The 26,115-nt window shown below is 43.5% G+C and overlaps 1 protein-coding gene across 2 annotated transcripts in view; it reads right to left on the bottom strand.

The window, feature by feature from the left end:
- LOC121576616 (nuclear receptor ROR-alpha A-like) overlaps positions 1–26,115 on the bottom strand; it is a 291,217-nt gene that overhangs the window by 40,910 nt on the left and 224,192 nt on the right. The window contains exon 1 of one of the 2 annotated variants that reach the window (XM_041889905.2): positions 25,238–25,377. The exons of the other annotated variant lie outside the window; for it this stretch is intronic. Coding sequence (XP_041745839.1) covers positions 25,238–25,268 — 31 coding nt within the window. The 5' untranslated portion in view covers positions 25,269–25,377. Of the gene's footprint in view, positions 1–25,237; positions 25,378–26,115 lie in introns of those variants that run through there. 2 annotated transcript variants of the gene reach the window in all.

The following is a 26,115-nucleotide window of genomic DNA, read 5'->3' as shown; positions in this document are numbered from 1 at the left end:
TATGCACCATGGCTTGGGAGAGCAGAGCACAGTAATGTAAATGTGTATGATGACTGGGCTGCTGCTACCTGACTGTAACATTGATGGGGCAGACTCAGAGAAAAGATTTGGAACCAAATTGCTTCATCTGTTTTCCATTCCATTTGGGGTTTATGGAAAAGCGTAAAAGACAGACAAACAGAGGCTGATATTTTGCCCTCATGTCACGCATTCACACACAGATTCATCTCTCACTTTAGAAGCCAAATGATACGCCTAATTTTCCGCGAGCACTGTTATTTTTAACTTCTCCAGCTGTCAGATAATATAGCTTGACTGTCAGAGCTGGTGTGCATGTTACAATGTTGCAAACTCCTTTCAATTTACCGTTCCCTTTGAGCGAATTACAAAACGCACATTCCATTAGTTTGGCTGATTGATGTTCCTTTTCCCTTATCAAAACCAAAGGGAGATTAAAAAGACAGTTGACTGGATGGAAATGGAGACTTCCAAAGAGCTATCTGAATTTGGCTTTGCCTTGAAAAGTTCTCAGAAATCACTTGGGAGAATAAGCTCTGCTTATTAATTGGATAGAACAATGTCTTCTCCAGACTATATTCTGTTCTGAATGATCAAGCATTCGAATATGCTATAAAGGCCTTTTTCATTGCTATTCATTGCATTGTGGTGTTCACAGATTTTTATAGTAGGTCCTCTACAGTTGCTCTTACATTGACCTTCTTGACCAATGTCAAGACCTGGCAACTTTGAACATACAAACTACAGATCTTATTTTTCTGGATAATTTTATGCAAAGACAACAGGACAACATAAACATGTCCCTTATGGCCATTGATCTTTATATAGCAACAGATGCTCTCAAACACTGGCTCTTTTAAAAAGTCAGTTATATAACATCCAGTCAAACTGTCATTAATCAATCCATCCAGTTGCATTGTGAAGTTGTGGCATCTAGGCCAAGGGGTCTAACTGATGTAATCTAGATGGGCACTAATGGATCCTGTAGCCCCAGCTCATCAGATAACAATGTGAATCACAGACCTCTGAGTGGGTGTGCAGGTAAGGCAACACTCACAGCCAGTGCCCAACTAACGGCTACATTTACATGGCGCTGAATTGATTAAGTCATGGTAAGACATTGGCTAATTATGTTCTTACGACCATAGAGCTAGCCTCCTCTCCATAGAACTAGCCTCCTCTCTATAGAGCTAGCCTCTCCATAGAGCTAGCCTCCTCTCTATAGAGCTAGCCTCTCCATAGAGCTAGCCTCCTCTCCATAGAGCTAGCCTCCTCTCCACAGAACTAGCTATAGAGCTAGCCTCCTCTCCATAGAGCTAGCCTCCTCTGCACAGAGCTAGCTATAGAGCTAGCCTCCTCTCCATAGAGCTAGCCTCTCCATAGAGCTAGCCTCCTCTCCATAGAGCTACCCTCCTCTCCATAGAGCTAGCCTCCTCTCTATAGAGCTAGCCTCCTCTCCATAGAGCTAGCCTCCTCTCTATAGAGCTAGCCTCTCCATAGAGCTAGCCTCCTCTACATAGAGCTAGCTATAGAGCTAGCCTCCTCTCCATAGAGCTAGCCTCTCCATAGAGCTAGCCTCCTCTCCATAGAGCTAGCCTCCTCTCTATAGAGCTAGCCTCTCCATTGAGCTAGCCTCCTCTCTATAGAGCTAGCCTCCTCTCCATAGAGCTAGCCTCCTCTCTATAGAGCTAGCCTCTCCATAGAGCTAGCCTCCTCTACATAGAGCTAGCTATAGAACTAGCCTCTGCATAGAGCTAGCCTCCTCTCCATAGAGCTAGCCTCCTCTCTATAGAGCTAGCCTCTCCATAGAGCTAGCCTCCTCTCTATAGAGCTAGCCTCCTCTCCATAGAGCTAGCCTCCTCTACACAGAGCTAGCTATAGAGCTAGCCTCCTCTCCATAGAGCTAGCCTCTCCATACAGCTAGCCTCCTCTCCATAGAGCTAGCCTCCTCTCCATAGAGCTAGCTATTGAGCTAGCCTCCTCTCCATAGAGCTAGCCTCTCCATAGAGCTAGCCTCCTCTCCATAGAGCTAGCATCCTCTCTATAGAGCTAGCCTCTCCATTGAGCTAGCCTCCTCTCTATAGAGCTAGCCTCCTCTCCATAGAGCTAGCCTCCTCTCTATAGAGCTAGCCTCTCCATAGAGCTAGCCTCCTCTACATAGAGCTAGCTATAGAGCTAGCCTCTGCATAGAGCTAGCCTCCTCTCTATAGAGCTAGCCTATCCATAGAGCTAGCTTTAGAGCTAGCATCCTCTCCACACAGCACATCAGCTATACACAGAGCTCCCGTTAAAGCACGTCCCACTGTCCTAATAACCACCTGACCTGACCCCTATTGTTTGCCAACTAAAAAGAACTGCAGCAGGTTATGTAACTGCAGTAGGCACATTTTTGATTTGAGATTTTAGTCATTTAGCAGACGCTCTTATCCAGATCGACTTACAGTTAGTGAGTGCATACATTTTTCACATCCGGGGACTGGGTCTGTTAACTAGGCCAGGCCTGGACTGTCAATCAGTCAGCTGCCTGCCTGGTCTGCCTGACTGGTCTCTGGAAATAAACCTAACATGCCCAGGCCCTGACACACCATGACAGGGATTAGGCCTGAGCTGGCCATTCGGGTAAAACAAGATAAATACTAAACTTAGCCACGACCCTGGGATTACCACCCCTCAGCTAAGGTGACCATACCTGGGCTCAGGTTTACCTTTGTAACAATGATGTCCTAACCTTTATGTCTAACAGTGAATTACGGTGGTTAGCAGACTGAATACTTTCCGTGGATGTTCCATCAGAACCAAAAGCAGGCCAGGAAGGAGGGTTCCTGGAAGTCTAGTTCAAAATGACAACAGGATTCCAAGACACTGTAAGGTCATATGGCAAGCCTTACTCCCTTACTCGTATACACTACATACACTATATATACAAAAGTATGTGGACACCCCTTCAAATTAGTGGTTGCTGACAGTTGTATAAAATGGAGCACACAGCCATGCAATCTCCATAGACAGAAATTGGCAGTCACGTTTCAACAAGTCAGTTTGTCAAATTTCTGCCCCGGTCAACTGTAAGAGCTGTTATTGTGAAGTGGAAACGTCTAGGACCATTACAAGCTCACAGAATGGGACCGCCGAGTGCTGAAGTGCGTAGCGTGTAAAAATGGTCTGTCCTCGGTTGCAACACTAACTACCGAGTTCCAAACTGTCTCTGGAAGCAACGAATAATGGTCTGCAGCAGTTTTTCATGGTTCGGGCTAGGCCCCTTAGTTCCAGTGATGGGAAAACTTAACACTACAGCATACAATGACATTCTAGACGATTCTGTGCTTCCAATTTTGTGGCAAGAGCTTGGGGATGGCCCTTTGCTGTTCCAGCATGACAATGCGCCCGTGCACAAAGCGAGGTCCATACAGAAATTGTTTTTCGAGATCGGTGTGGAAGAACTTGACTGGCCTGCACAGAGCCCTGACCTCAACCCCATCAAACACCTTTAGGATAAATTGGAACGGCGACTGCGAACCAAGCCTAATCGCCCAACATCAGTGCCCTACCTCACTAATGCTCTTGTGGCTGAATGGAAGCAAGTCTCCGCAGCAATGTTCCAACATCTTGTGGAAAGCCTTCCGAGAGGAGTGGAGGCTGTTATAGCAGCAAAGGGGGTCCAACTTCATATTAATGCCCATGATTTTGGAATGAGATGTTTGACGAGCAGGTGTCCACATACCTTTGGTCATGTAGTGTAGAATACTTCTGAATTTCAGAAGCAAGTCCCGTCTTGGTGCAGCTGGGCCAAAGTCAAGGCATATACTGTACTGTAAATGCATTACTTAATTGTTTGGATTCAGATGCTATGACTTCACATTAAAAGCATACTTTATGCCAATGATTGTGCCCTTTTTTATTGTGAGAGAGAATAAGAATCATGTGTTTGTGTTCATGAGGCACCCAATCATGTTAATGCAAGACATAAGTATGCCAAGAAGATTTCATAACAATAGACCATTATTCTTGTTAAATCATATTTGGATGTTTGCTGTTAGCCAACTAGCTAGAATAGTCTTGCTTCGAAAATGTATGAAATAGTCTTACATTTTTCTCTAACCAAAAGCTCATTGTACAGTATTTACTGAGACAAAGGCATTTTATTTCTCTACCTGTTTTTTAAGATTTCCACACATCACAGCCCATTGCCAATTGGCCAGCTCTGCCCCTGCATTGTTAATAAGCCTGCGTATTGGCAGGATCTCCTTTCTCACCTCATATGGCAGCAAGTCAACACACTCAGGTGCCAATGGCTTATTACTCTTTAAGGGTTACATGAGTATGGAATAATGGCAGTGGAGAAGCTTTCGTGATCCAATCCTCTGGGGAAACATGATCCACCGCTACAACTGTCTACATGCTCTCTTGGCCTCAGTGAGACCAGGCTTCTTGCTTAGCGCTGCTCAACATGTAACACTAGACCCTTTATACTTCTAAAAAACCCACAAAAAGTGATGAAGAGTAGGCAAGTCTCTCTCTCTCTCTCTCTCTGAAGAAAACACCATATCAATTACAGTCAGAGGCTGTACTGGTGGCATTACTGGCTCCCCGTCGTAAAAGAACACATGGCTCGGGGAGTTTTCTAGAAAGCCGTTGCAATCCTCCTCCGTGCTAGTTAAATTACAGAGGAGGTCGCGGCGGGGGACTCCTGCACTACTCCAAGTCGACGGCAACAATTCTCATGGTGTGTTTGTCAACATGGCTGCCTTGTGTAATTGGCATAATTGTCAGGTTAGAGCCGGGAACAAACGGGGCGTCCTCTTGGCGAGCGCAGGGCCGTGTCATTAAAGGGCCATGTTTCTGGAGGCGCTTCTGGGGACATGTGTATGAGCATTTTCGAGAGACAGCTTGCTTGATAAAATGGCTGCCTCTTATCTCTGCTATACATATGCCTTCTCCATGACAGATTCTACGCCTCGTCACTGTGGGATTTGCCCAGATACATGAGAGACAGAAAAAACTGTAGTGCATACATAGCCCCATCTACCACTGTCAACATCCACATTGATATGTGTGTGTGTGTGTGTGTGTGTGTAGGCTACGCTTGTGTGTATGAGAGAACAAATACAGAGAGAGAGGGGGAGTTTTAACGACATCCCTCTAAAAACCTTCATGGCTATATTCAGTGGATAATAAAATGTGTGTTCTCACCCTTTCCTTCGCGGCAATTTCGACAAAATTGTCAGCACAGAGAAATTGGTAACCCAAGAACGAGCCTCAATTATCGCCATAATCTGTGGTGAATACTTGATATAATAATGGTATAGTATGTATAACTTCCATGATGAGGTGGGCCATTTTGAAATCTAATCATTTGTATCTTCACTGCATAGCATGCTTATTAATCTGTCAACACTCTTAACGATGTTTGTTTATTTTCTCAAATTGCTCTTTTACTCCCAAAATAAACAAGATGTCTCTTTTGAGTTAAAGCTGTATAATTTGTTGGCGCAGCAAAGGCATTTATCTATATATTTATTTTCAATTTCAGGTAAGCTGCAGTCATGAAAGATAAATCACCAGCAGGGAGCAGATTATTCTAATTACTTAGCAGCTGTCACACATGCAATTTGAGCAGTTTGAGCACAGGATGTGTCAGAATACAGTTCAAGTAGCAAGGCAAACGCTATTTTGTTCCAATGTTCAATCTCCACACACTGAGGCCCAGGTATGGGTGTCTCAAACCGGTCTAGCCAACACTTCTTAGGCATAAACAGGGTGCAGGGTGTAGCCTATATAGAGCTCTTCTGAGCTACTGATAAACCAGCAAAGCTTCCATTCACAAATTGTTTTAATAATGACAAAATACTTCCTCCATTTAAGGAAGCCTTTACGCTGTGTCCCTCTATGAGGCTTGAGGCTTCAACTAAAAGATTGATTTTGGGATATCCAGTGTACAGTACCAGATTGTGTTATATGACCTACAGTCATTTCACTGGAGCATGTTGACCAGCTGATAGATAGAGAACTAGCATAAAGCCAGACTAATGTTGACCAGTAGCTGATCATAAGGTCAGGTTTAGGCTACTAGCAGAATGAATAGATGAGGGAAAGTACTGAACGTCCAGTACTGGACTGTACTCCTGCAGTTCAGCCACAGAGACCAGCTCAATAGCAGCCCAAAGGATATTGCCTTGAAAATGGAGAATGTAACTGGGAATTTTCCATCAAAACTGTGTCTGAATTAACAAATGACAGCATGTATGTGTCTCTGGGGTTTTCCTCTGCCATTTGCTTTAGTGCCCCAATTCCTCTGACAGCCCTGTTTTTGGCTCTACTGCCATCAGATTACTGAACGATGTCTCCAATCATTACTGCTCCCCACAGAACAACAATGTGGAGACACTGATAGGGCTTACATCCATCACAGGCTCACATTAACCAGGCTCTCTGCTTAACAAACAGGCCTTTTCAACTTTCAATCTTCATTTGAAAATAGCCATTTAAAGGAATTTTCAGCTTGGCTTCGATCTACTCTCATCACAAGTGGCCCCCACAGACTCAGTGAACCCAATTACATAGTCAAGTTGCAGGTGCTTCTCCCAAGGTGATGGAACAACTGAAGAGATCTCCTCACTGGCTCCTCTGTTAGAGAACAGCAGTGATCTAAGCCTGAGCTATAATCCCTCTCCTCTCCCAAATCACCATCCACCTCATGTTCATGTACTCAAGCCAGGGTTGGTCAGGGTAGTGAGTTTTGTCAAATATATAGCATGCATGACATTACCTTCTAAGAGCTGAATTTTGTAAATACAAAATCCATTTTCACTCCGGCAACAGCAGGCGTTTACTGACGGATGTTCATGTATCTGCCATGAAATGAGGCTGAACTGCTCCAAATCAAGATCAGATACTGTACATGTCCATACCTTATCTCTGCTATCACCTGATGTTTCTGCTCTTATCCACAGAGTTGCAGACCAGTGGAGCCACTCTCTCCTGGTGGCCAGGCAGCAGATCCATACTCTGATTCAGAATGCCAAGGAAATGGCTTGTGATGGGTTGGAATAAACAGCTCCAGAATAGGATGTTGGACCTGGGGGACCTCTGACCACAATGCCCACCATTTTCACACAAAAGGGATGGCCCTCCCACATAGACTGTACTGGATGGAGCATTCACATACAACACCTCAGCATCTCTCCCACGCATATTGTATATGTTGCCAACCTACCAAGAGCATGGACAGCTCTCCCAGGGAGACCCATTGGTAAGGTTACATTCACAAAACCTTACAGTTCTTCCACACCTACACACAAGCAAACAACGTGCAATGCAATGCATAATGCTGCCCAGAAATCCTGCCAGGAATGAGGAAAAGCAAATCCTTAGCTACATTAAGTTCTCATTCCACCTCCCATCAAAATTCCTCCTTTAACGCAAGAACAAAGCAGCTAGGCTCTGAGGGATCCTTAAAAACAGACAGCTGTCAGTCACTGCTACTCTGACTACATATTCCCTATGTCAGAACCTGTAGGAAGGGAAAATGTGCAATATTCTGATAATAATATTCTGTGCACAGTACTGCAACTCAGGACACTTCCCTACTGGCCAGAAGGAGGGGAAATGAGAACAGGTAATTATCGAATGGCCTGAAGGCAAGAAATGATAGAGATTGCAGCGAGCGGGGATATTTAGCCCTGCTAATGAAGGCCCATGTTTAGGGAGCACCCAGGAAGGAGGGAGGGAAAGAAAGAAGGTGGAGGAGAGGAGGGGGAACCTCACTGTGTCCAGACAGGAGGTATATCCTGATAAGACCCTGTTACATAATGCGCTGGTCAGTCCCAGACTCAGCCTGCCTGTCTATATGTTTGTTTAGACTGGAGCTTACTGTCCCTTATATTTCCCTTTATACCCATTCACACACTCAGCATTGCCTGGACAAATGGAGAGTGGGGGTAAATGTACCTATACATCAATATTCAGTAATGTAAATCTGATTGAAGTGAATCATCATTGCCTGTTGATACTAAACATGAGGGGGATTGTGGAACAGAGAGGCGGTTATCATCAAACATAATTGTTATTAGGCTGCTAAAAATAATAATGGATCTTATGGAAGTGAATACAATGTTCAGTCAAATTCATTGTCTTTTAGTCAACTTACCACTTACATGTTCAGTTAGAGTACTAGCGTCCAAAAGTTGCTGTTAACAAATGCTTGTGAACCTTTTGTATATGCAGCACTTCCCCCTGACGGATATGAAATGTTAAACATGTCATTAGGATTCACACGCATTCCCTTGCCAGACCTGCTCACAGACATCAGAACTGCACATTCTTCGGGTTAGCCCAAGAAAACGAGCTGGTTGGTCTGTGAGTGAATGAATAGAAACAGGAGTCTGATTTGTCCAGATAACCTTGAACCCCCAAAGCCAGCTTCCTGTGGATGTGCACAGTTCAATCAGCCTCTTTTTACCATGTTAATCTGAGCCTCTCTCTGTCCGTCCGTCTGTCTGTCCGTTGCAGCATAATAGCCTAGCTACCACTTACCTGTCTCTATTAAGACCTACCATAACCACCAATCAGAATCACAACCTGACTACCACACATTGTCAGTAAGCCATTCACTTTCCCTGTAATGAAAAATGAACCAATAAAACACAATGGTTTCAGAAAATAGATGAACTATACAATTACTTTGAAAATTAATCTTGTAAAATCTTAATTTTCCATTGTGCAACATGTTTTTTTTCTGAACAGCTCCTCTTTTAAATAATTAGCTCTAGCTATAGATAAGGGATTGTGGACACATCGTCAGGCATGCTAAGGAATAAAGCTCCTGACAGGACAATGACTCAGCAGAGATGTGAAATTACAATTGGCTAGGGTAAGCAGTTTAGCTTTGATAGTGATTTGACTGGACTGACTGGTATAGGGCTAGTCATGGCTGATACATGTATACTCACAGACAAAGGTGCCCTCTCAACAAATAGCAAAACATTCTACAGCTTCTAGAATCAGCATTCCCCATACATATTTTTTACTAAATTATCTATTTAGCTACATGATGATATTCCTGACAAATAGTCCTTACAGATGGAAAGGTTTCATTAATAGCAGTGTGTTTCCAGTAATGCTACAGTATTTATGATGAGAAGCTGAATGTGAGGCTGAGTTGTGTCTGTCCTATTACAAGTCCATCATGAGAGCTGGCCTCCTGCTATTAAAAGAATCAGAGTGGAGATCTATCATTGGATGGGAGGGATGGAGTGACGGGGGTGGAGCGCTCACTGTTTCCTGTCACAGGCTCAGCTGTGCACAGACACGCTCCGCCATCTTTCACCCAGCCACACGCCTGCCCGCCCGCCATGCCCGGCCAGCGCACGCCGCTGACAACAAATAGGATCCTGCCTCTGAGGCCTGTTTAAGAGACAGCTTCTCTCACATACTGTACACACACACAACTGAATATAAACACACACGCGCACAGTGTTCACTTGTCACATAATTAAATGCTTCATTTAAAATCAGGCTTTGATGATTTCGCTAGTAACACCTTGTCATGGCACACGGCTAGGCTTGAGGGAGGGTGATAATTGCATCCCTATAGAATGGCTGGTTGACTGGGAGTATATGCAGAGCAGTAGGGAATTATAGCACAGGTTCACTGCTTTCCTCCCTGCTAAACTCGCTGCTGCTGAAACACACTCACAAGACCCAGGGTGGGTATACATAAGGATGTAGTGTGTGTGTGTGTGTGTGTGTGTGTGTGTGTGTGTGTGTGTGTGTGTTATGTGTGTGTGCGTGTGTGCGTGTGTGTGTGTGTGTGTGTGTGTGTGTGTGTGTGTGTGTGTGTGTGTGTGTGTGTGTGTGTGTGTGTTCATGCGAGAATGCCTGTGTGTTCCACACATAAACACACAATTTAACAGGCTAATGTGTGAGCAGTATGTGTGACCACGGCTAAATGTGTTTCGTGATGTTTTCCCCAACCGAAAGTACCACCTCCAATATTTGAGCCTCTAGGCATGATTTCATTCCAACCTGAAGATGCTGCATTTGTCTTTGAAAGGGAAGGGAGCGATGGATGGATGCAGTAGAACAGATGGAGATGCTGGATGCTTGCAGGAATTATTAATGGCATGCTATGATCCCAAAATGACCTTCAGCAAATAGTCTCCTAGCACAGGAGTACACAGCGAGCCCTCCACATCCATATTGTATTTCGACAACAAACATGGGTCAATGGAGAAACACTGAGCTGTCATTACTGTACTTCAGACTCTAATCTAATCGGGGAGCTCTCTTCCGTTTCGCTCAAAGGCGCTGCAGACATCAAATCACGTTAAACACAATCATATGTTCCAGGAATAGATTTGAGATTCATGCAGCAAACACACTAATTCCATAAAGCCCAATTTGTTTCCTCCACAAAGGGAGCCATACACTGAAATTAATCTGCAGAATGCCTTTCCTGTAGTTTTTTAAAATAAACCTAATTTGAAGCTTGTATAGTTATTTGTAGTCGCTCAAGGGATATGCTATTGTGACATGAAATCTATCTTACGAGCTTACATTTATAACATCCATACCATTTCTGTTGCAATGGATAACATTCAGTGTACAATACAACCTAACTCTCTCTGGATTGCCTTGAAGTGATACTGGGCTAATAAAATAGACCATACTGCATTTTCTGAGTTTCTCCAAAAGATGAAAGACAGTGAATAAACAATCAAATGCTATATTTTACTCCAAAATCAAAAAAATGTATGTTTAACAGGAGGTCTATGTTTTGAATGTAATAATCTTAAACAGATATGATACCGCACTGAACAGCAATACTAACAGGTAATAGTAACCGCAGTGCTGTAACTAACTGTGTAAGTGAATGTTTTCTTTCATGAGCACAATGGGGTTTGTTCAGTTCTTATACTATACAGTGAGGGAAAAAAGTATTTGATCCCCTACACATTTATTTAGAAAAATGCATGTAAAAAATGTTATAAATTGATTTGCATTTTAATGAGGGAAATAAGTATTTGACCCCTCTGCAAAACATGACTTAGTACTTGGTGGCAAAACCCTTGTTGGCAATCACAGAGGTCAGATGTTTCTTTGCACACATCTCAGGAGGGATTTTATCCCTCCTCTTTGCAGATCTTCTCCAAGTCATTAAGGTTTCGAGGCTGACGTTTGGAAACTCGAATCTTCAGCTCCCTCCACAGATTTACTATGGGATTAAGGTCTGGAGACTGGCTAGGCCACTCCAGGACCTTAATGTGCCTCTTTTTGAGCCACTCCTTTGTTGCCTTGGCCGTGTGTTTTGGGTCATTGTCATGCTGGAATACCCATCCACGACCCATTTTCAATGCCCTGGCTGAGGGAAGGAGGTTCTCACCCAAGATTTGACGGTACATGGCCCCGTCCATCGTCCCTTTGATGCGGTGAAGTTGTCCTGTCCCCTTAGCAGAAAAACACCCCAAAGCATAATGTTTCCACCTCCATGTTTGACGGTGGGGATGGTGTTCTTGGGGTCATAGGCAGCATTCCTCCTCCTCCAAACACGGCGAGTTGAGTTGATGCCAAAGAGCTCGATTTTGGTCTCATCTGACCACAACACTTTCACCCAGTTCTCCTCTGAATCATTCAGATGTTCATTGGCAATCTTCAGACGGGCCTGTATATGCGCTTTCTTGAGCAGGGGGACCTTGTGGGCGCTGCAGGATTTCAGTCCTTCACGGCGTAGTGTGTTACCAATTGTTTTCTTGGTGACTATGGTCCCAGCTGCCTTGAGATCATTGACAAGATCCTCCCGTGTAGTTCTGGGCTGATACCTCACCGTTCTCATGATCATTGCAACTCCACGAGGTGAGCTCTTGCATGGAGCCCCAGGCTGAGGGAGATTGACAGTTATTTTGTGTTTCTTCCATTTGCGAATAATCACACAAACTCTTGTCACCTTCTCACCAAGCTGCTTGGCGATGGTCTTGAAGCCCATTCCAGCCTTGTGTAGGTCTACAATCTTGTCCCTGACATCCTTGGAGAGCTCTTTGGTCTTGGCCATTGTGGAGAGTTTGGAATCTGATTGATTGATTGCTTCTGTGGACAGGTGTCTTTCATACAGGTAACAAGCTGAGATTAGGAGCATTACCTGTAAGAGTGTGCTCCTAATCTCAGCTCGTTACCTGTATAAAAGACACCGGGGACCCAGAAATCTTTCTGATTGAGAAGGGGTCAAATACTTATTTCCCTCATTAAAATGCAAATCAATTTACAGTGGGGAAAAAAAAAGTATTTAGTCAGCCACCAATTGTGCAAGTTCTCCCACTTAAAAAGATGAGAGAGGCCTGTAATTTTCATCATAGGTACACGTCAACTATGATAGACAAATTGAGAAAGAAAATTCCAGAAAATCACATTGTAGGATTTTTAATGAATTTATTTGCAAATTATGGTGGAAAATAAGTATTTGGTCACCTACAAACAAGCAAGATTTCTGGCTCTCACAGACCTGTAACGTCTTCTTTAAGAGGCTCCTCTGTCCTCCACTCGTTACCTGTATTAATGGCACCTGTTTGAACTTGTTATCAGTATAAAAGACACCTGTCCACAACCTCAAACAGTCACACTCCAAACTCCACTATGGCCAAGACCAAAGAGCTGTCAAAGGACACCAGAAACAAAATTGTAGACCTGCACCAGACTGGGAAGACTGAATCTTGGAAATCAACTGTGGGAGCAATTATTAGGAAATGGAAGACATACAAGACCACTGATAATCTCCCTCGATCTGGGGCTCCACGCAAGATCTCACCCCGTGGGGTCAAAATGATCACAAGAACGGTGAGCAAAAATCCCAGAACCACACGGGGGGACCTAGTTAATGACCTGCAGAGAGCTGGGACCAAAGTAACAAAGCCTACCATAAGTAACACACTACGCCGCCAGGGACTCAAATCCTGCAGTGCGAGACGTGTCCCCCTGCTTACGCCAGTACATGTCCAGGCCCGTCTGAAGTTTGCTAGAGTGCATTTGAATGATCCAGAAGAGGATTGGGAGAATGTCATATGGTCAGATGAAACCAAAATATAACTTTTTGGTAAAAACTCAACTCGTCGTGTTTGGAGGACAAAGAATGCTGAGTTGCATCCAAAGAACACCATACCTACTGTGAAGCATGGGGGTGGAAACATCATGCTTTGGGGCTGTTTTTCTGCAAAGGGACCAGGACGACTGATCCGTGTAAAGGAAAGAATGAATGGGGCCAAGTATCGTGAGATTTTGAGTGAAAACCTCCTTCCATCAGTAAGGGTATTGAAGATGAAACGTGGCTGGGTCTTTCAGCATGACAATGATCCCAAACACACCGCCCGGGCAACGAAGGAGTGGCTTCGTAAGAAGCATTTCAAGGTCCTGGAGTGGCCTAGCCAGTCTCCAGATCTCAACCCCATAGAAAATCTTTGGAGGGAGTTGAAAGTCTGTGTTGCCCAGCGACAGCCCCAAAACATCACTGCTCTAGAGGAGATCTGCATGGAGGAATGGGCCAAAATACCAGCAACAGTGTGTGAAAACCTTGTGAAGACTTACAAAAAATGTTTGACCTGTGTCATTGCCAACAAAGGGTATATAACAAAGTATTGAGAAACTTTTGTTATTGACCAAATACTTATTTTCCACCATAATTTGCAAGTAAATTCATAAAAAATCCTACAATGTGATTTTCTGGATTTTTATTTCTCATTTTGTCTGTCATAGTTGACGTGTACCTATGATGAAAATTACAGGTCTCTCTTATCTTTTTAAGTGGGAGAACTTGCACAATTGGTGGCTGACTAAATACTTTTTTTCCCCACTGTATATTTTTTTTTACATGTGTTCTTCTGGATTTTTTTGCTGTTATTCTGTCTCTCACTGTTCAAATAAACCTACCATTAAAATTATAGACTGATAATTTCTTTGTCAGTGGGCAAACGTACAAAATCAGCAGGGGATCAAATAATTTTGGTCTGGAGGAATGTGCACTGCGGTTTGTGGTTTCTTTGGGAAACAAAGAATTTGTCCCAAAATATTTGCTTATAAAACTACTAGCAGTAGTAGAGTTTTTATAAAATACTGCATGTCTTTACAAAGCTACATCTGAGGGAGAAATGTATCAAACATATATTCTCACACTCTTCAAGAGTATAAGTGGATACATTATTTGAATTCTGTCTTTCCATCCATATACAGTGCCTTCAGAAAGTATTCATACCACTTTACTTATTTCACATTTTGTTATGTTTCAGCCTGAATTCAAAATGAATTAAATATATGTTTTTTCTCACCCATCTGCAAACAATACCCCATAATGACAAAGTGAAAATATGTTCTTAGAATTTTTTTGCAAATGTATTGAAAATTAAATACAGAAATATCTAGTATTCACACCCCTGAGTCATTACTTTGTAGAAGCACCTTTCGCAGCAATTACAGCTGTGAGTCTTTCTGGGTAAGTCTCTAAGAGCTTTCCACATCTGGATTGTACAACATTTACCCATTTTATTTTCTAAATTCTTCAAGCTCTGTCAGAGGGTTCTACCTGGAACCAAAAAGGGTTCTACCTATAAGAAAAAAGGGTTATCCTATGGGGACAGCCGAAGAACCCTTTTGGAACCCTTTTTTCTAATAGTGTTCCCTGTTTAATTACCATAGGATATGCTAATGGTATAAATAATATGAACGGAGACAATAGCCCAGTGTTTTCACTTAAGATTGCTCAAGCTTGGGAAAAAACAAATCCCTCATGTATAAATTATAATAATCTCAGAACCAGAGAATCAAGAAACAACATTTTCCACCCTTAGATCAAAGACTAAAGCATCATCTAATCAATGCCCATGAAATGTGTCAAAGATCAAAACAGAGTTCTCATCCCTGCATTGCCCATTGAGCTGGTATCGTATCCCAAAGGTACTTTGCTGCAGATCATCAATCTGATCATCGTCTATGGTCTATGTTATACTGTAGCACGCAGGTTAACCGCTAATACAATGCATGTTGCTTTAATTGTAAGTAATGGTAGAAATTAAGAGGCCAGTAAGGTTTTGGAATTTTATTCTGAAAAATATGCTATTTCCTGTAATTTGATATTGCAAAAAAATTCAACAGGCAGACAAGCAAGAAAGCTAATAATAAATCCAACAAATGCAAATACAGCTCACAAATGAATTAATTTCTTCATCTCAGACACACAGAGTCCATAAAACCAAATGCCCCCCACCATACGAGCATCAGATGTCAAGTGAACACATCCTTCTCTCGATGTCTCTCACACTCAGTGAGAAAAACACAGGCCTCTCCCTCCCCCCCTCTGTTTGTGTCTGGGAGGCTCTCCCCAGCCGTCTGTGGTTAGGGCTCTCACATGGAACATGTGTCTCTCTCATCACAGCAGCGGATCTGCTGAAACATTTCATTTACTAAAGGTAGCCGAGCACAGACGATAGCCATTTGTTCTGTGAGCACTGATGGTGTCTCATCTGCTCCTCTATTAACTTTAGTGTGGAGCGCAGATATAGTCATCGCAGCATAGATAGGCTCTAAATTAGCTTTCAAGTGTGCAGGGATGTATGAACACATGAACGCATGAAGGTTCTCTGTGTTTGTGTGTGTGTGTGTGTGTGTGTGTGTGTGTGTGTGTGTGTGTGTGTGTGTGTGTGTGTGTGTGTAAGAGCAGATAAAGCTTGGTTGGGTATGCAAGTGTGTATACGCAAGAATGAGTGTGTATTTGTGTGTGTGTGTGTGTGTGTTTCCCAGCGATCATACAGTACTGTATATTGCTCTGCTGAACCATACGGTAAGATATGTATATAAGACATATATTGTATTGTATGTCTAGTGGATGACAGAGTGGGCTCCATGGCTTTGATAATAATTGAGAACACTTTGGGCAGATTCCTTCTCAGTCGTCCTAAAGTCACACATGAAAGGCATTAATACAGCCACCAATGCAGAGGAAACAGGACCGAACCATGCAGAGCTCCACTCCCCTCCAACTATTGATAAAAACAAAACTTGAAGAAGACAGCGGCTGATTTGCAACTTGGTGACAGATCCCTTCAAGCAACTAAAGGAGTCATGCCAGGTTTTCTGAAATAAAACAATCAATTCGTTCACTGCTGCAAAGATCAATCAAACAGCCAGCAAATTGTGCCTAATATAGAGTTAAAATAAAATCCTAAAACACAAGTTCTCTTGAAGCAACAGTGGAGCAATTTCTTTTAATTTATCTGATGCTTCTGTTCTCTGTATTGGTGTCTGGGAGCTCTGAAAATGAGCGAAGAGCTTTTTTCACATCAGGGATGAAGAATTTTTCTGCCCAAATTGGTCTCTCCCTGTAAGAGGGTGATCATAAGCACATCCTGGGACTTTGAGCGAGGGGCTGTGCTGACACTGCTGTTGTTCAGGAGGCTGGGCCAGGCTGGGCTGCAGAAGACAGGGAGCCAGGCAGACAAGGACCTGCGCTCAGCACAGAGAGCGCTCTCATCCAGAAACAAGAATAGCCCAGGGGAACCAAGAAATCAACACCCCCCAAAAACAAAACAGCAACCCAAAAAGCCTCTCGAGCCAGCGCTGGGTGAATGCCAGCTGCACTCTAGATTACCAGGCTCTGAGAGAGCCTTTTTGCAATCTCTCTGAGATGTAAAATCTTTAGCTCCTTACATTAATCAGTTCAGCTGGGAAGGGATGGATGGAGACCACTCAGCACGACAGGGAGGGAACTCATAATCAGCAATCAGATATTCAATGTAGCCATAGGGGGCAGGGTGGGGGGCTCATCTCAGAAAGGTCAAGGGCCTCTCCACTGCCAGCCTACCGCCACCCTTCCTCCCACTGAGACCTGACACACCCACATATTGTCTCTGTCAGATTATTCCTGTGTCGGCCCCACTGCCCCACTCACTGTGGAGCAAATAAACTGGAATGTTTGTTTGATGTCATTTTAACTGAACCAAAACAATCTGTGGGGTCAAAGGATATATGCAATTTACGTCACACTGGTTTGAATACATTTGGGCTAATGAACAAATGGAAAAAAGTAGTCAATAAAGTATTGGCTCCGATAAAGAGGTATTTTTTCCAGTAGCATTATGCTCCTGAATATGCTATGTCCTGTGTTTTCAAACTAAGTTAATTGCACTGCATAACATAATTTAAATCCTTTCATCTTGTAACTAGTACTGAAGCAGCATTTATTTTATTTCTAACAAATATATGTGCATAAAAATCAAATCTATGTGGCCTGTTAAAACAAGGCTGTTTTCCTTTGTTATTTATGATGATCATAATAAGATGCATTTCAAACAGCTTAGTTTGGAGAAGTAGTTCCTAAAGCCTGTAACCTTGAGAGATAGTTTCACTCTAGGGCCTGCATGGGGCTCTATGAGGCATTCCTCCATTCTCTGCTCCATTCTGCTGTGTTGTGGCGACACTAACCAGAGTCAGGACAGAGGCTCTCAGATGGGGAGGGCCCAGAGGTCACTGTTTCATTCAGTTTTTTCATTAACTGCATGTGATCTGAGTACCCCGCTAGAACAGTGCCTCCTAGTGCTGTGATGTACTTCTCCACCTGAGGGTGGTTGTGTTTCTCTATAGGCTTAAGGACATGCAGGTGCCTGATCTAAATTTGCTAAATGATGCCATCCAACAAGCCCCCCTGAAGGCCTCTGCAGGGACATCTAATCAATCTGCTTACTCAGTTCCCTCCCTTTTGTAATCACGTTGTGTCACGGTGAGTCTTGAGACGATCTTTGTTAAATGTGGCTTTTTTCCTGCCTGTTCCCTGATTTAATCAAAATTCCAGATACTATTAATTTATCATCCCTCGTTCCTTCCCTGGATCCATGTATGAGCTATAGCAGTTATCCATGGAGATGAGATGCATACCCCAGCATGACCCACATTTAACCTCTGACATGAGGTACCCCTGTCCCACTTACCAGGTTAATCTACTGTAGCTAGCTATAATATGCATGTAACATAATGTAACATAACAGTGCTGAGTAGAACAGGGTGAGGGTGGTGTCAGCTCTATTCAGAAAGGACCTTACTTACAGTGGGGGAAAAAAGTATTTAGTCAGCCACCAATTGTGCAAGTTCTCCCACTTAAAAAGATGAGAGAGGCCTGTAATTTTCTTCATAGGTACACATCAACTATGACAGACAAATTGAGAAGAAAAAAATCCAGAAAATCACATTGTAGGATTTTTAATGAATTTATTTGCAAATTATGGTGGAAAATAAGTATTTGGTCATCTACAAACAAGCAAGATTTCTGGCTCTCACAGACCTGTAACTTCTTCTTTAAGAGGCTCCTTTGTCCTCCACTCGTTACCTGTATTAATGGCACCTGTTTGAACTTGTTATCAATATAAAAGACACCTGTCCACAACCTCAAACAGTCACACTCCAAACTGCACTATGGCCAAGACCAAAGAGCTGTCAAAGGACACCAGAAACAAAATTGTAGACCTGCACCAGGCTGGGAAGACTGAATCTGCAATAGGTAAGCAGCTTGGTTTGAAGAAATCAACTGTGGGAGCAATTAGTAGGAAATGGAAGACATACAAGACCACTGATAATCTCCCCTCGATCTGGGGCTCCACACAAGATCTCACCCCGTGGGGTCAAAATGATCACAAGAACGGTGAGCAAAAATCCCAGAACCACACGGGGGGACCTAGTGAATGACCTGCAGAGAGCTGGGACCAAAGTAACAAAGCCTACCATCAGTAACACACTACGCCACCAGGGACTCAAATCCTGCAGCGTCAGACGTGTCCCCCTGCTTAAGCCAGTACATGTCCAGGCCCGTCTGAAGTTTGCTAGAGTGCATTTGGATGATCCAGAAGAGGATTGGGAGAATGTCATATGGTCAGATGTAACCAAAATAGAACTTTTGGTAAAAACTCAACTCGTCGTGTTTGGAGGACAAAGAATGCTGAGTTGCATCCAAAGAACACCATACCTACTGTGAAACATGGGCGTGGAAACATCATGCTTTGGGGGTGTTTTTCTGCAAAGGGACCAGGGACGACTTATCCGTGTAAAGGAAAGAATGAATGGGGCCATGTATCGTGAGATTTTGAGTGAAAACCTCCTTCCATCAGCAAGGGCATTGAAGATTAAATGTGGCTGGGTCTTTCAGCATGACAATGATCCCAAACACACCGCCCGAGCAACGAAGGAGTGGCTTCGTAAGAAGCATTTCAAGGTCCTGGAGTGTCCTAGCCAGTCTCCAGATCTCAACCCATAGAAAATCTTTGGAGGGAGTTGAAAGTCCGTGTTGCCCAGCGACAGCCCCAAAACATCATTGCTCTAGAGGAGATCTGCATGGAGGAATGGGCCAAATACCAGCAACAGTGTGTGAAAACCTTGTGAAGACTTACAGAAAATGTTTGACCTGTGTCATTGCCAACAAAGGGTATATAACAAAGTATTGAGAAAGTTTTGTTATTGACCAAATACTTATTTTCCACCATAATTTGCAAATAAATTCATTAAAAATCCTACAATGTGATTTTCTGGATTTTTTTTCCTCATTTTGTCTGTCATAGTTGACATGTACCTATGATGAAAATTACAGGCCTCTCTCATCTTTTTAAGTGGGAGAACTTGCACAATTGGTGGCTGACTAAATACTTTTTTTCCCCACTGTATATCACTCTTAGGTCAATTACAGTCAACCCTTGAGATAGGAGAGGTCAGGGTGAAACAGCACACAAACAATGCTCCTCTTCTCTTCTAGCCTGCCACTTCACACTTATGTAGCGCGCAAATTTGATTACAGCTGAGAACTGAGCAGCTTGGCTTTTCAGAGAAAAGCAGGTCAACTGCGGGATGCTGTGAGATGATGACACCGACCTGATGGAGTCGGGGATAAGATATCTGACATGGAGATGGAGAGACTAGAGAGGTTTGTCTCTTTAATGGGCTTTATTTACTGCAGCATTAGAGAGGAGCACAAAGGCAGCTAGCAGAAGAAACATGCAGACTGAACAGAGCAGGAGGCTCTGGGGAGAAATGCATTAACTGTCTGGAGTTCCTCACCTATACATCTCTATCATCCCCTCATCTCTCTATCTCCCTCCCCTCTCAGAGCAGCCCCAATGCCAACACCTCTCTCCTTACATGTCTTTATTCCTCAGTATTTGAGTCAGACAAAACGCAAAATCAATAATGCTCCCCCCCCCCCCGCTCATTTCCTCTTTCATGCTACTTCAAAAGGCTAGTGGACAGCCCACCAGAGACCTGCGGAGAAAAAAGGCAATGCTACAAGACACGCACAGAATAAAAGTACTCAGAAAACCTTTCCCCTCTTCAATCTGCTAAATCGCTGTTAACTTCTTGGCCCCGGCAGGAGGAGCTTGGGAGGGCACTGCAGGTGCAGGAGAGTACCGGCAGAGACGCACGGAGAAACACACCATTGATATAATATCAGATCGATAACATATAGAACATAAAATGACATTGTGTCCAAATTATATCCATTGTGAAAGTGTAGGCATATCATGGAAATAGTGTAATGCATGGCCAGACAATAGGGCAAGGGATACTGAGACCACAGAACACTGACGCTGCATACAAAGCTGTCCCTTTCCAAAGGCCCTTTGAAGACTGACAGCAACAGCACGATAATCCTCTCTCTGCTCTTAGTGCACAATCTACTGGGTACTCTCAATACACTCCTCTAATCTCTCTCCCTCCCTCCCTCCCTCCCTCTCTATCTCTCTCTCTCTCTCTCTGTATTTCCCTACCTATCTCTGCCTTTCTCTCTCAAAGCTGAAAAACAAGTGTTCATCTACATTTCTGTGTAAAAAAATATATTTATCTTCCGTATGTGAATGTTGCGGTGGAGTGATTGGGTGGGTGCTGCAGGACCAGGTGGACCTGTGCTGAGTGTGTTATCTGAGGTATGCTGAGGAAGGGAGTATTATAGCGCTATTGTACAGTAGGCATGTAAATGCTGTAGGACGGGAAGACACTTCAAAGCATCCATATGAGTGTGCACTTAAAAACAGAGTGAGAGTTAAAGCATGAAATGACCCCTTAAATTAGAGCTATCTGCTCAGCAGGGAACCGTACCCCATTCCAGTATCAAGTCAAATACTTCACTTAAATGGGATAATATTGTACTACTACAGTATATAGCAAGTTATTGACTACATGAGCCCCTGTAAGCCACAACTAAGACAGGAGAGTGTGATCCGACACAACCTCAAGTCAGTGAGTGAGTTAATCTGTCAGGAGTGTGAGGTGTGACTGGCACCCAGTTGCCTTGCCAAGCTGTCAGGCATCCGCAAGTGCTGGAGTGGAGGCCTGGGCATATCAGTGCACAGTATAGCCATAGGCACAGCCATAGAAGGCAGGGTACAGGGTACAGGGTACAGGGTACAGGGTACAGGGTACAGGGTACAGGGTACAGGGTACAGGGTACAGGGTACAGGGTACAGGGTACAGGGTACAGGGTAGGAGCATCGGTGCTGGGTTCTGCCCTGGCTGTGTCAGTCTCCTTCCTGCAGTCTCCTCTCTCACTCCAGACTGCACGTCCCTGTCCTCGGAGCCTCTCTGGAGCTAAATCAAAAATCCATGCTCTCAATGGGCAGTCAATATTTCATTAACCAGCCCGTCCACATGCAGCCAGGATGTGTGTCGGTCGGTCTCACAGCACGCTCCAGACAGCGCCACAACTCACACACTAATAACCTGTGAAAATGCCACTCCGCTTCCTTAACAAAGGCACTGTGCAGGGAGAGATCTGAGCATACATGGCTCCTAAACACACCACATCTCTGTCATAGAGACGGCTGTTAGCATTAGTAATAATGGATGGTTGGATGGGCTCTGAGAATATGAAATCGAACAAAAAATATTTTCATAAACACATAGGCAATTTAATATAATAAGATACAAAATTATGAGGAAAAATTCTAGTTTATACTATAAAATGAGATTATGAGAAAAATATTATTTTGATTTAGAATTCAGTGTGACTTGTTGTGGTGAGACAATTCAGACAAAATTATGTTCATTTTTGTTCATCTGATATGAATACAAAATGAGACCTTGTAACAAACATCCTTCTTACCTGGTAACTCTTATTTGTAATCCTTGCTGATGGGCTCAAATTTGCCTTCCCCTTAATCTGTGGTGATTTTTGCCTGTCTTTCAGTGTCCTCAGTCCCTAACTGGATAATAGCCAATCTTGTTAACCTCTGCTGTGATGTGGGAACCCTGCAGCACGCGGGCGCTAGTCAAGAGCACTTCACCCGCTTGCTGATAGGAAGAGACAAAGAGCACCAAACCTACAGCAAATATTTACTGCCTTGTTAACGTACCCTTAAAACCACCCATCACATGGAATTTAGCTGTATGTTGTCTCCATCCCCTGAACATTTTTTACAATCTAGTAGACACTCGTGGTAAATCACATAGTTATGCACTGCCTGTATGCAACCCAGCAGCTTGGTATTGAAACGTTATTTTTGGAGTGGTTTCAAAAAGCACTGCTACGTCCCTCTACATTATGATCATGATGAAGGGTTAATTATAATGTAGATGAAATACACTTATTTTGGTACATCAAACGTCTTTCTTTAATTATGTAATTAATATTTTGAATTTTCATCTTAATTGTGCTGAGTAGGCTGACTAATTTGCATGGGGTAATGAGAGGGATGTTTCCATTACAGGTAATTAGGTACTTGAGAGGCAGTGGTGTGGCTGTGAGGCTGGAGAGAGAGAGAGAGAGAGAGAGAGAGAGAGAGAGAGAGAGAGAGAGAGAGAGAGAGAGAGAGAGAGAGAATTTTGATAAACTCCCTTATCTTCTGGGTGAAATACCACAGTGTGCCATCACAGCAGCAAGATTTGTGACCTGCTGCCACAAGAAAAGGGCAACCAGTGAAGAACAAACACCATTGTAAATACAACCAATATTTATGTTGATTTATTTTCCCATTTGTACTTTAACCATTTGCACATTGTTACAACACTGTATATAGACATAATATGACATTTGAAATGTGTTTTTCTTTTGGAACTTCTGAGTGTAATGTCTACTGTTAATATTTATTGTTGATTTCACTTTTCTTTACTCTCTAGTTCACTTGCTTTGGCAATGTTAACATACGTTTCCCATGCCAATAAAGCCCTTAAATTGAATTGAAATTGAATTGAGAGAGAGAGAGAGAGAGAGAGAGAGAGAGAGAGAGAGAGAGACGAGAGAGAGAGAGAGAGAGAGAGAGAGAGAGAGAGAGAGAGAGAGAGAGAGAGAGAGCGAGAGAGAAAGAGAGAGAGTGAGAGAGAGCGAGAGAGAGAGAGAGAGAGCGAGAGAGAGCGAGAGAGAGCGAGAGAGAGAGAGCGAGAGAGAGAGAGAGAGAGTAGAGAGAGAGAGAGAGAGAGAGAGAGAGAGAGAGAGAGAGAGATAGCAACATATGAAACACATTCATCTCTTGTATAATAAATGTCAATAAACAACTCCTCTATCTTAGCCATCAAACAAATATCTATTTCGAAAGGCTTAAAATCCTCGAAAAATCAATTCCAGCTCATTTATGTATTGTGATGAGATTAATTGAACTTAATAATGACACTATTGGTGTATGGACTCAATGCAGACCTGCCCTTATACAGTAATACATATGTCTCGAATAATAACGGAATATTGGATATTGGACAGTCACACCCATAAAGAAATCCATATTTCCCCATTTTCTATACTCAAGAAAAAAGTCTATAAAAAAGAGCATTGGGTCAGAGTGCTGATTTTTCATACATGCCTCAGGGTCACATCACTCTCCCATAACTTCACACAATTCTCACACATCACTGTCAACTATGTAATCTCACTTTATCACAGGATTCTCACACATTGTGATCAAGTGCGCATTCAAAGACTTTTAACAACTCTCCCTCCCCGTACAGAGGTGATCAAGATCATATTCTCAGTGTATTGTACATCATCTAAATGTATTAGATGTCTATAAATATGAAATAAGAACATGGTGGAAAATGCACAAATATGTTTCCACACACTGTATGTATTAGACATGCACTGAGTAGTGAGGATATAGCAATGCAGACAGTGAGTCAGAAGCACTACTAACGTTAGGATCCAATCGCTTTTTTCCTTTCCTGCAACTTCCCATCTAACACACAGTGACAGCTGCCTGTGCTTCATGTGACTATTTTCTGTGTGTGTGTGTGTGTGTGTGTGTAAGAGCACATAAAGCTTGGTTGGGTATGCATGTGTGTATATGCAAGAATGAGTGGGTATTTGTGAGTGTGTGTGTGTGCATGGAGTGTGTGTGTGTGACTGTATGAGAGGGGGTGGGGAGAGGGGGGAGATTAAGCATGCAGGATCATGACACTGAGACTGGGAGGAGGACCCAGCCATGCTCCCATGGCCATGCATGTATACCCAACTACCCAAAAAATAGGTAAGTGGAACACAACACACAGACACACACCAGTATCAACTCAAAGAATCCCAGTCTGCCATTGGCGCCAGCCAGTGCCTTGTCGCCTCATCTGCAACCCACATTCAACACTGCCAGTCTACCACGCAATTCTACAGACAGACACGTCCTCTGGACTGGAACAACCAGATTAAGAGCCAAGGAGAAGGAACTGCAACAGGAACCCCTGAACCTCCTCGTCCTCCCTCCCTCGTCACCCCAGGACTCCCCGTCCTCTCACCTCATCCACCCCCCTACGTCTATCCCCCAAAACTTGGAGCTGTCTCAAGAGCTCGAGGTCTGTATTTCACATCAGAAAGAGATCAGTGTATGAACACACTGGCTGTTATTTCTTAAACACACACACCAGCACTGAGAAAACAGACATCATCCTATTCACTTTAGAGAAACATCCTAACATCCCATTCCACACGTCTTATCATCCGTTTAGAATTTCAAACTTAATTTCCTTCCAGAATAGGAAAATAGAATCGCTGCTCATGGAGAAAAATAGATATTTCCACAGCTTAATTCCCTGGTAATAAAAACATTCAGAGGCAGTTACTCTCTACCTCCCTCTCTCTCTCCCACTCTCGCTCTCTCCCTCCCACTCTCTTACACTCTTTTCTTACAAGCGGCTGAAATTGAGTTGGCAGGCAGTGAATAGAGAGAAGCTACACTTCCCTACATGTTACTCTGGCTGCCTATTGCACCGTGGAAACAGCATGCATGCATTCTGCTCTTACCTTTCATAGCTGAAATCACAAAATACATCATTAAGCTCCGAGTCCATAAGAGAGCACTATCACCAGCTCAAAGCCCTCCACTGCTGTCTCAGCAGCAGCTGGCCAGCACAGCTCTGTCTCTCTCCCTCCGAGCATGACCACACCAGAATCCATGTGACTGTGACATCACCGCTAATATCCGCCTGCTCCCCACCCCCTGCCTTTGATTGGCACATCAGGCAGCCAGTGGGGGCGCTGACAGCTCAGGCAGGGAACCTGGCCCCTTTCCCACTGATCGCAGTGCTTGTCTGAGGGCTCGCTAGGCACAGCACACTTTCACTATCTTTTCTTGCTTATCTTTTAGTGCCAGGATAAAGTCATAACAGTAGCTCTGACAGACATTTTTTCCATTCTCTTTTCCTCTGCTTTCATAATGTAAAGAAAATAGGAAAACAGAAGGAGAAAGAGAGACTGGAATAGAGAGAAAAGGGAAGGAGATAATGTAGAAAACAGAGATCAAAAGGGAGAGAATATAGAGAGGCTGTCTAATTCCCTGTGGCTCAGTGATAGCAGAAGCCGTCTCTTCCTCTCCTCTCTGAGTGTGTAGATAGATATTACTACTCAGTCTGCCTCCAGATGTCTGCCTCCAGAGCAGCGGTGGAGCCTTACAGAGCCCAGACAAATGAGTGGAGGTTCAGCCTCTTCCCCTGACCTCTCCACAGGACTCACACACCTCTCTCCTCCTCTCCCCCTCTCCTTAGGCTCACACACACAGGCTCTGGCAGGTGAGGAAGGGGAGATAGTGACGAAAGGGTTTGGCTGATCCCCTCCACCCCACAGTGACTGGCGGATGAGTTTCTCTCTATCGTTTTTTACCGCCCTCCCTCTCATTCTCTCTC

The sequence above is a fragment of the Coregonus clupeaformis genome, chromosome 11, assembly GCF_020615455.1.
Source record: "Coregonus clupeaformis isolate EN_2021a chromosome 11, ASM2061545v1, whole genome shotgun sequence".
NCBI classification, from domain to species: Eukaryota; Metazoa; Chordata; class Actinopteri; order Salmoniformes; family Salmonidae; genus Coregonus; species Coregonus clupeaformis.
Note: the sequence above shows the minus strand (reverse complement) of the source record. Positions and strands in the feature narration are given on the sequence as shown.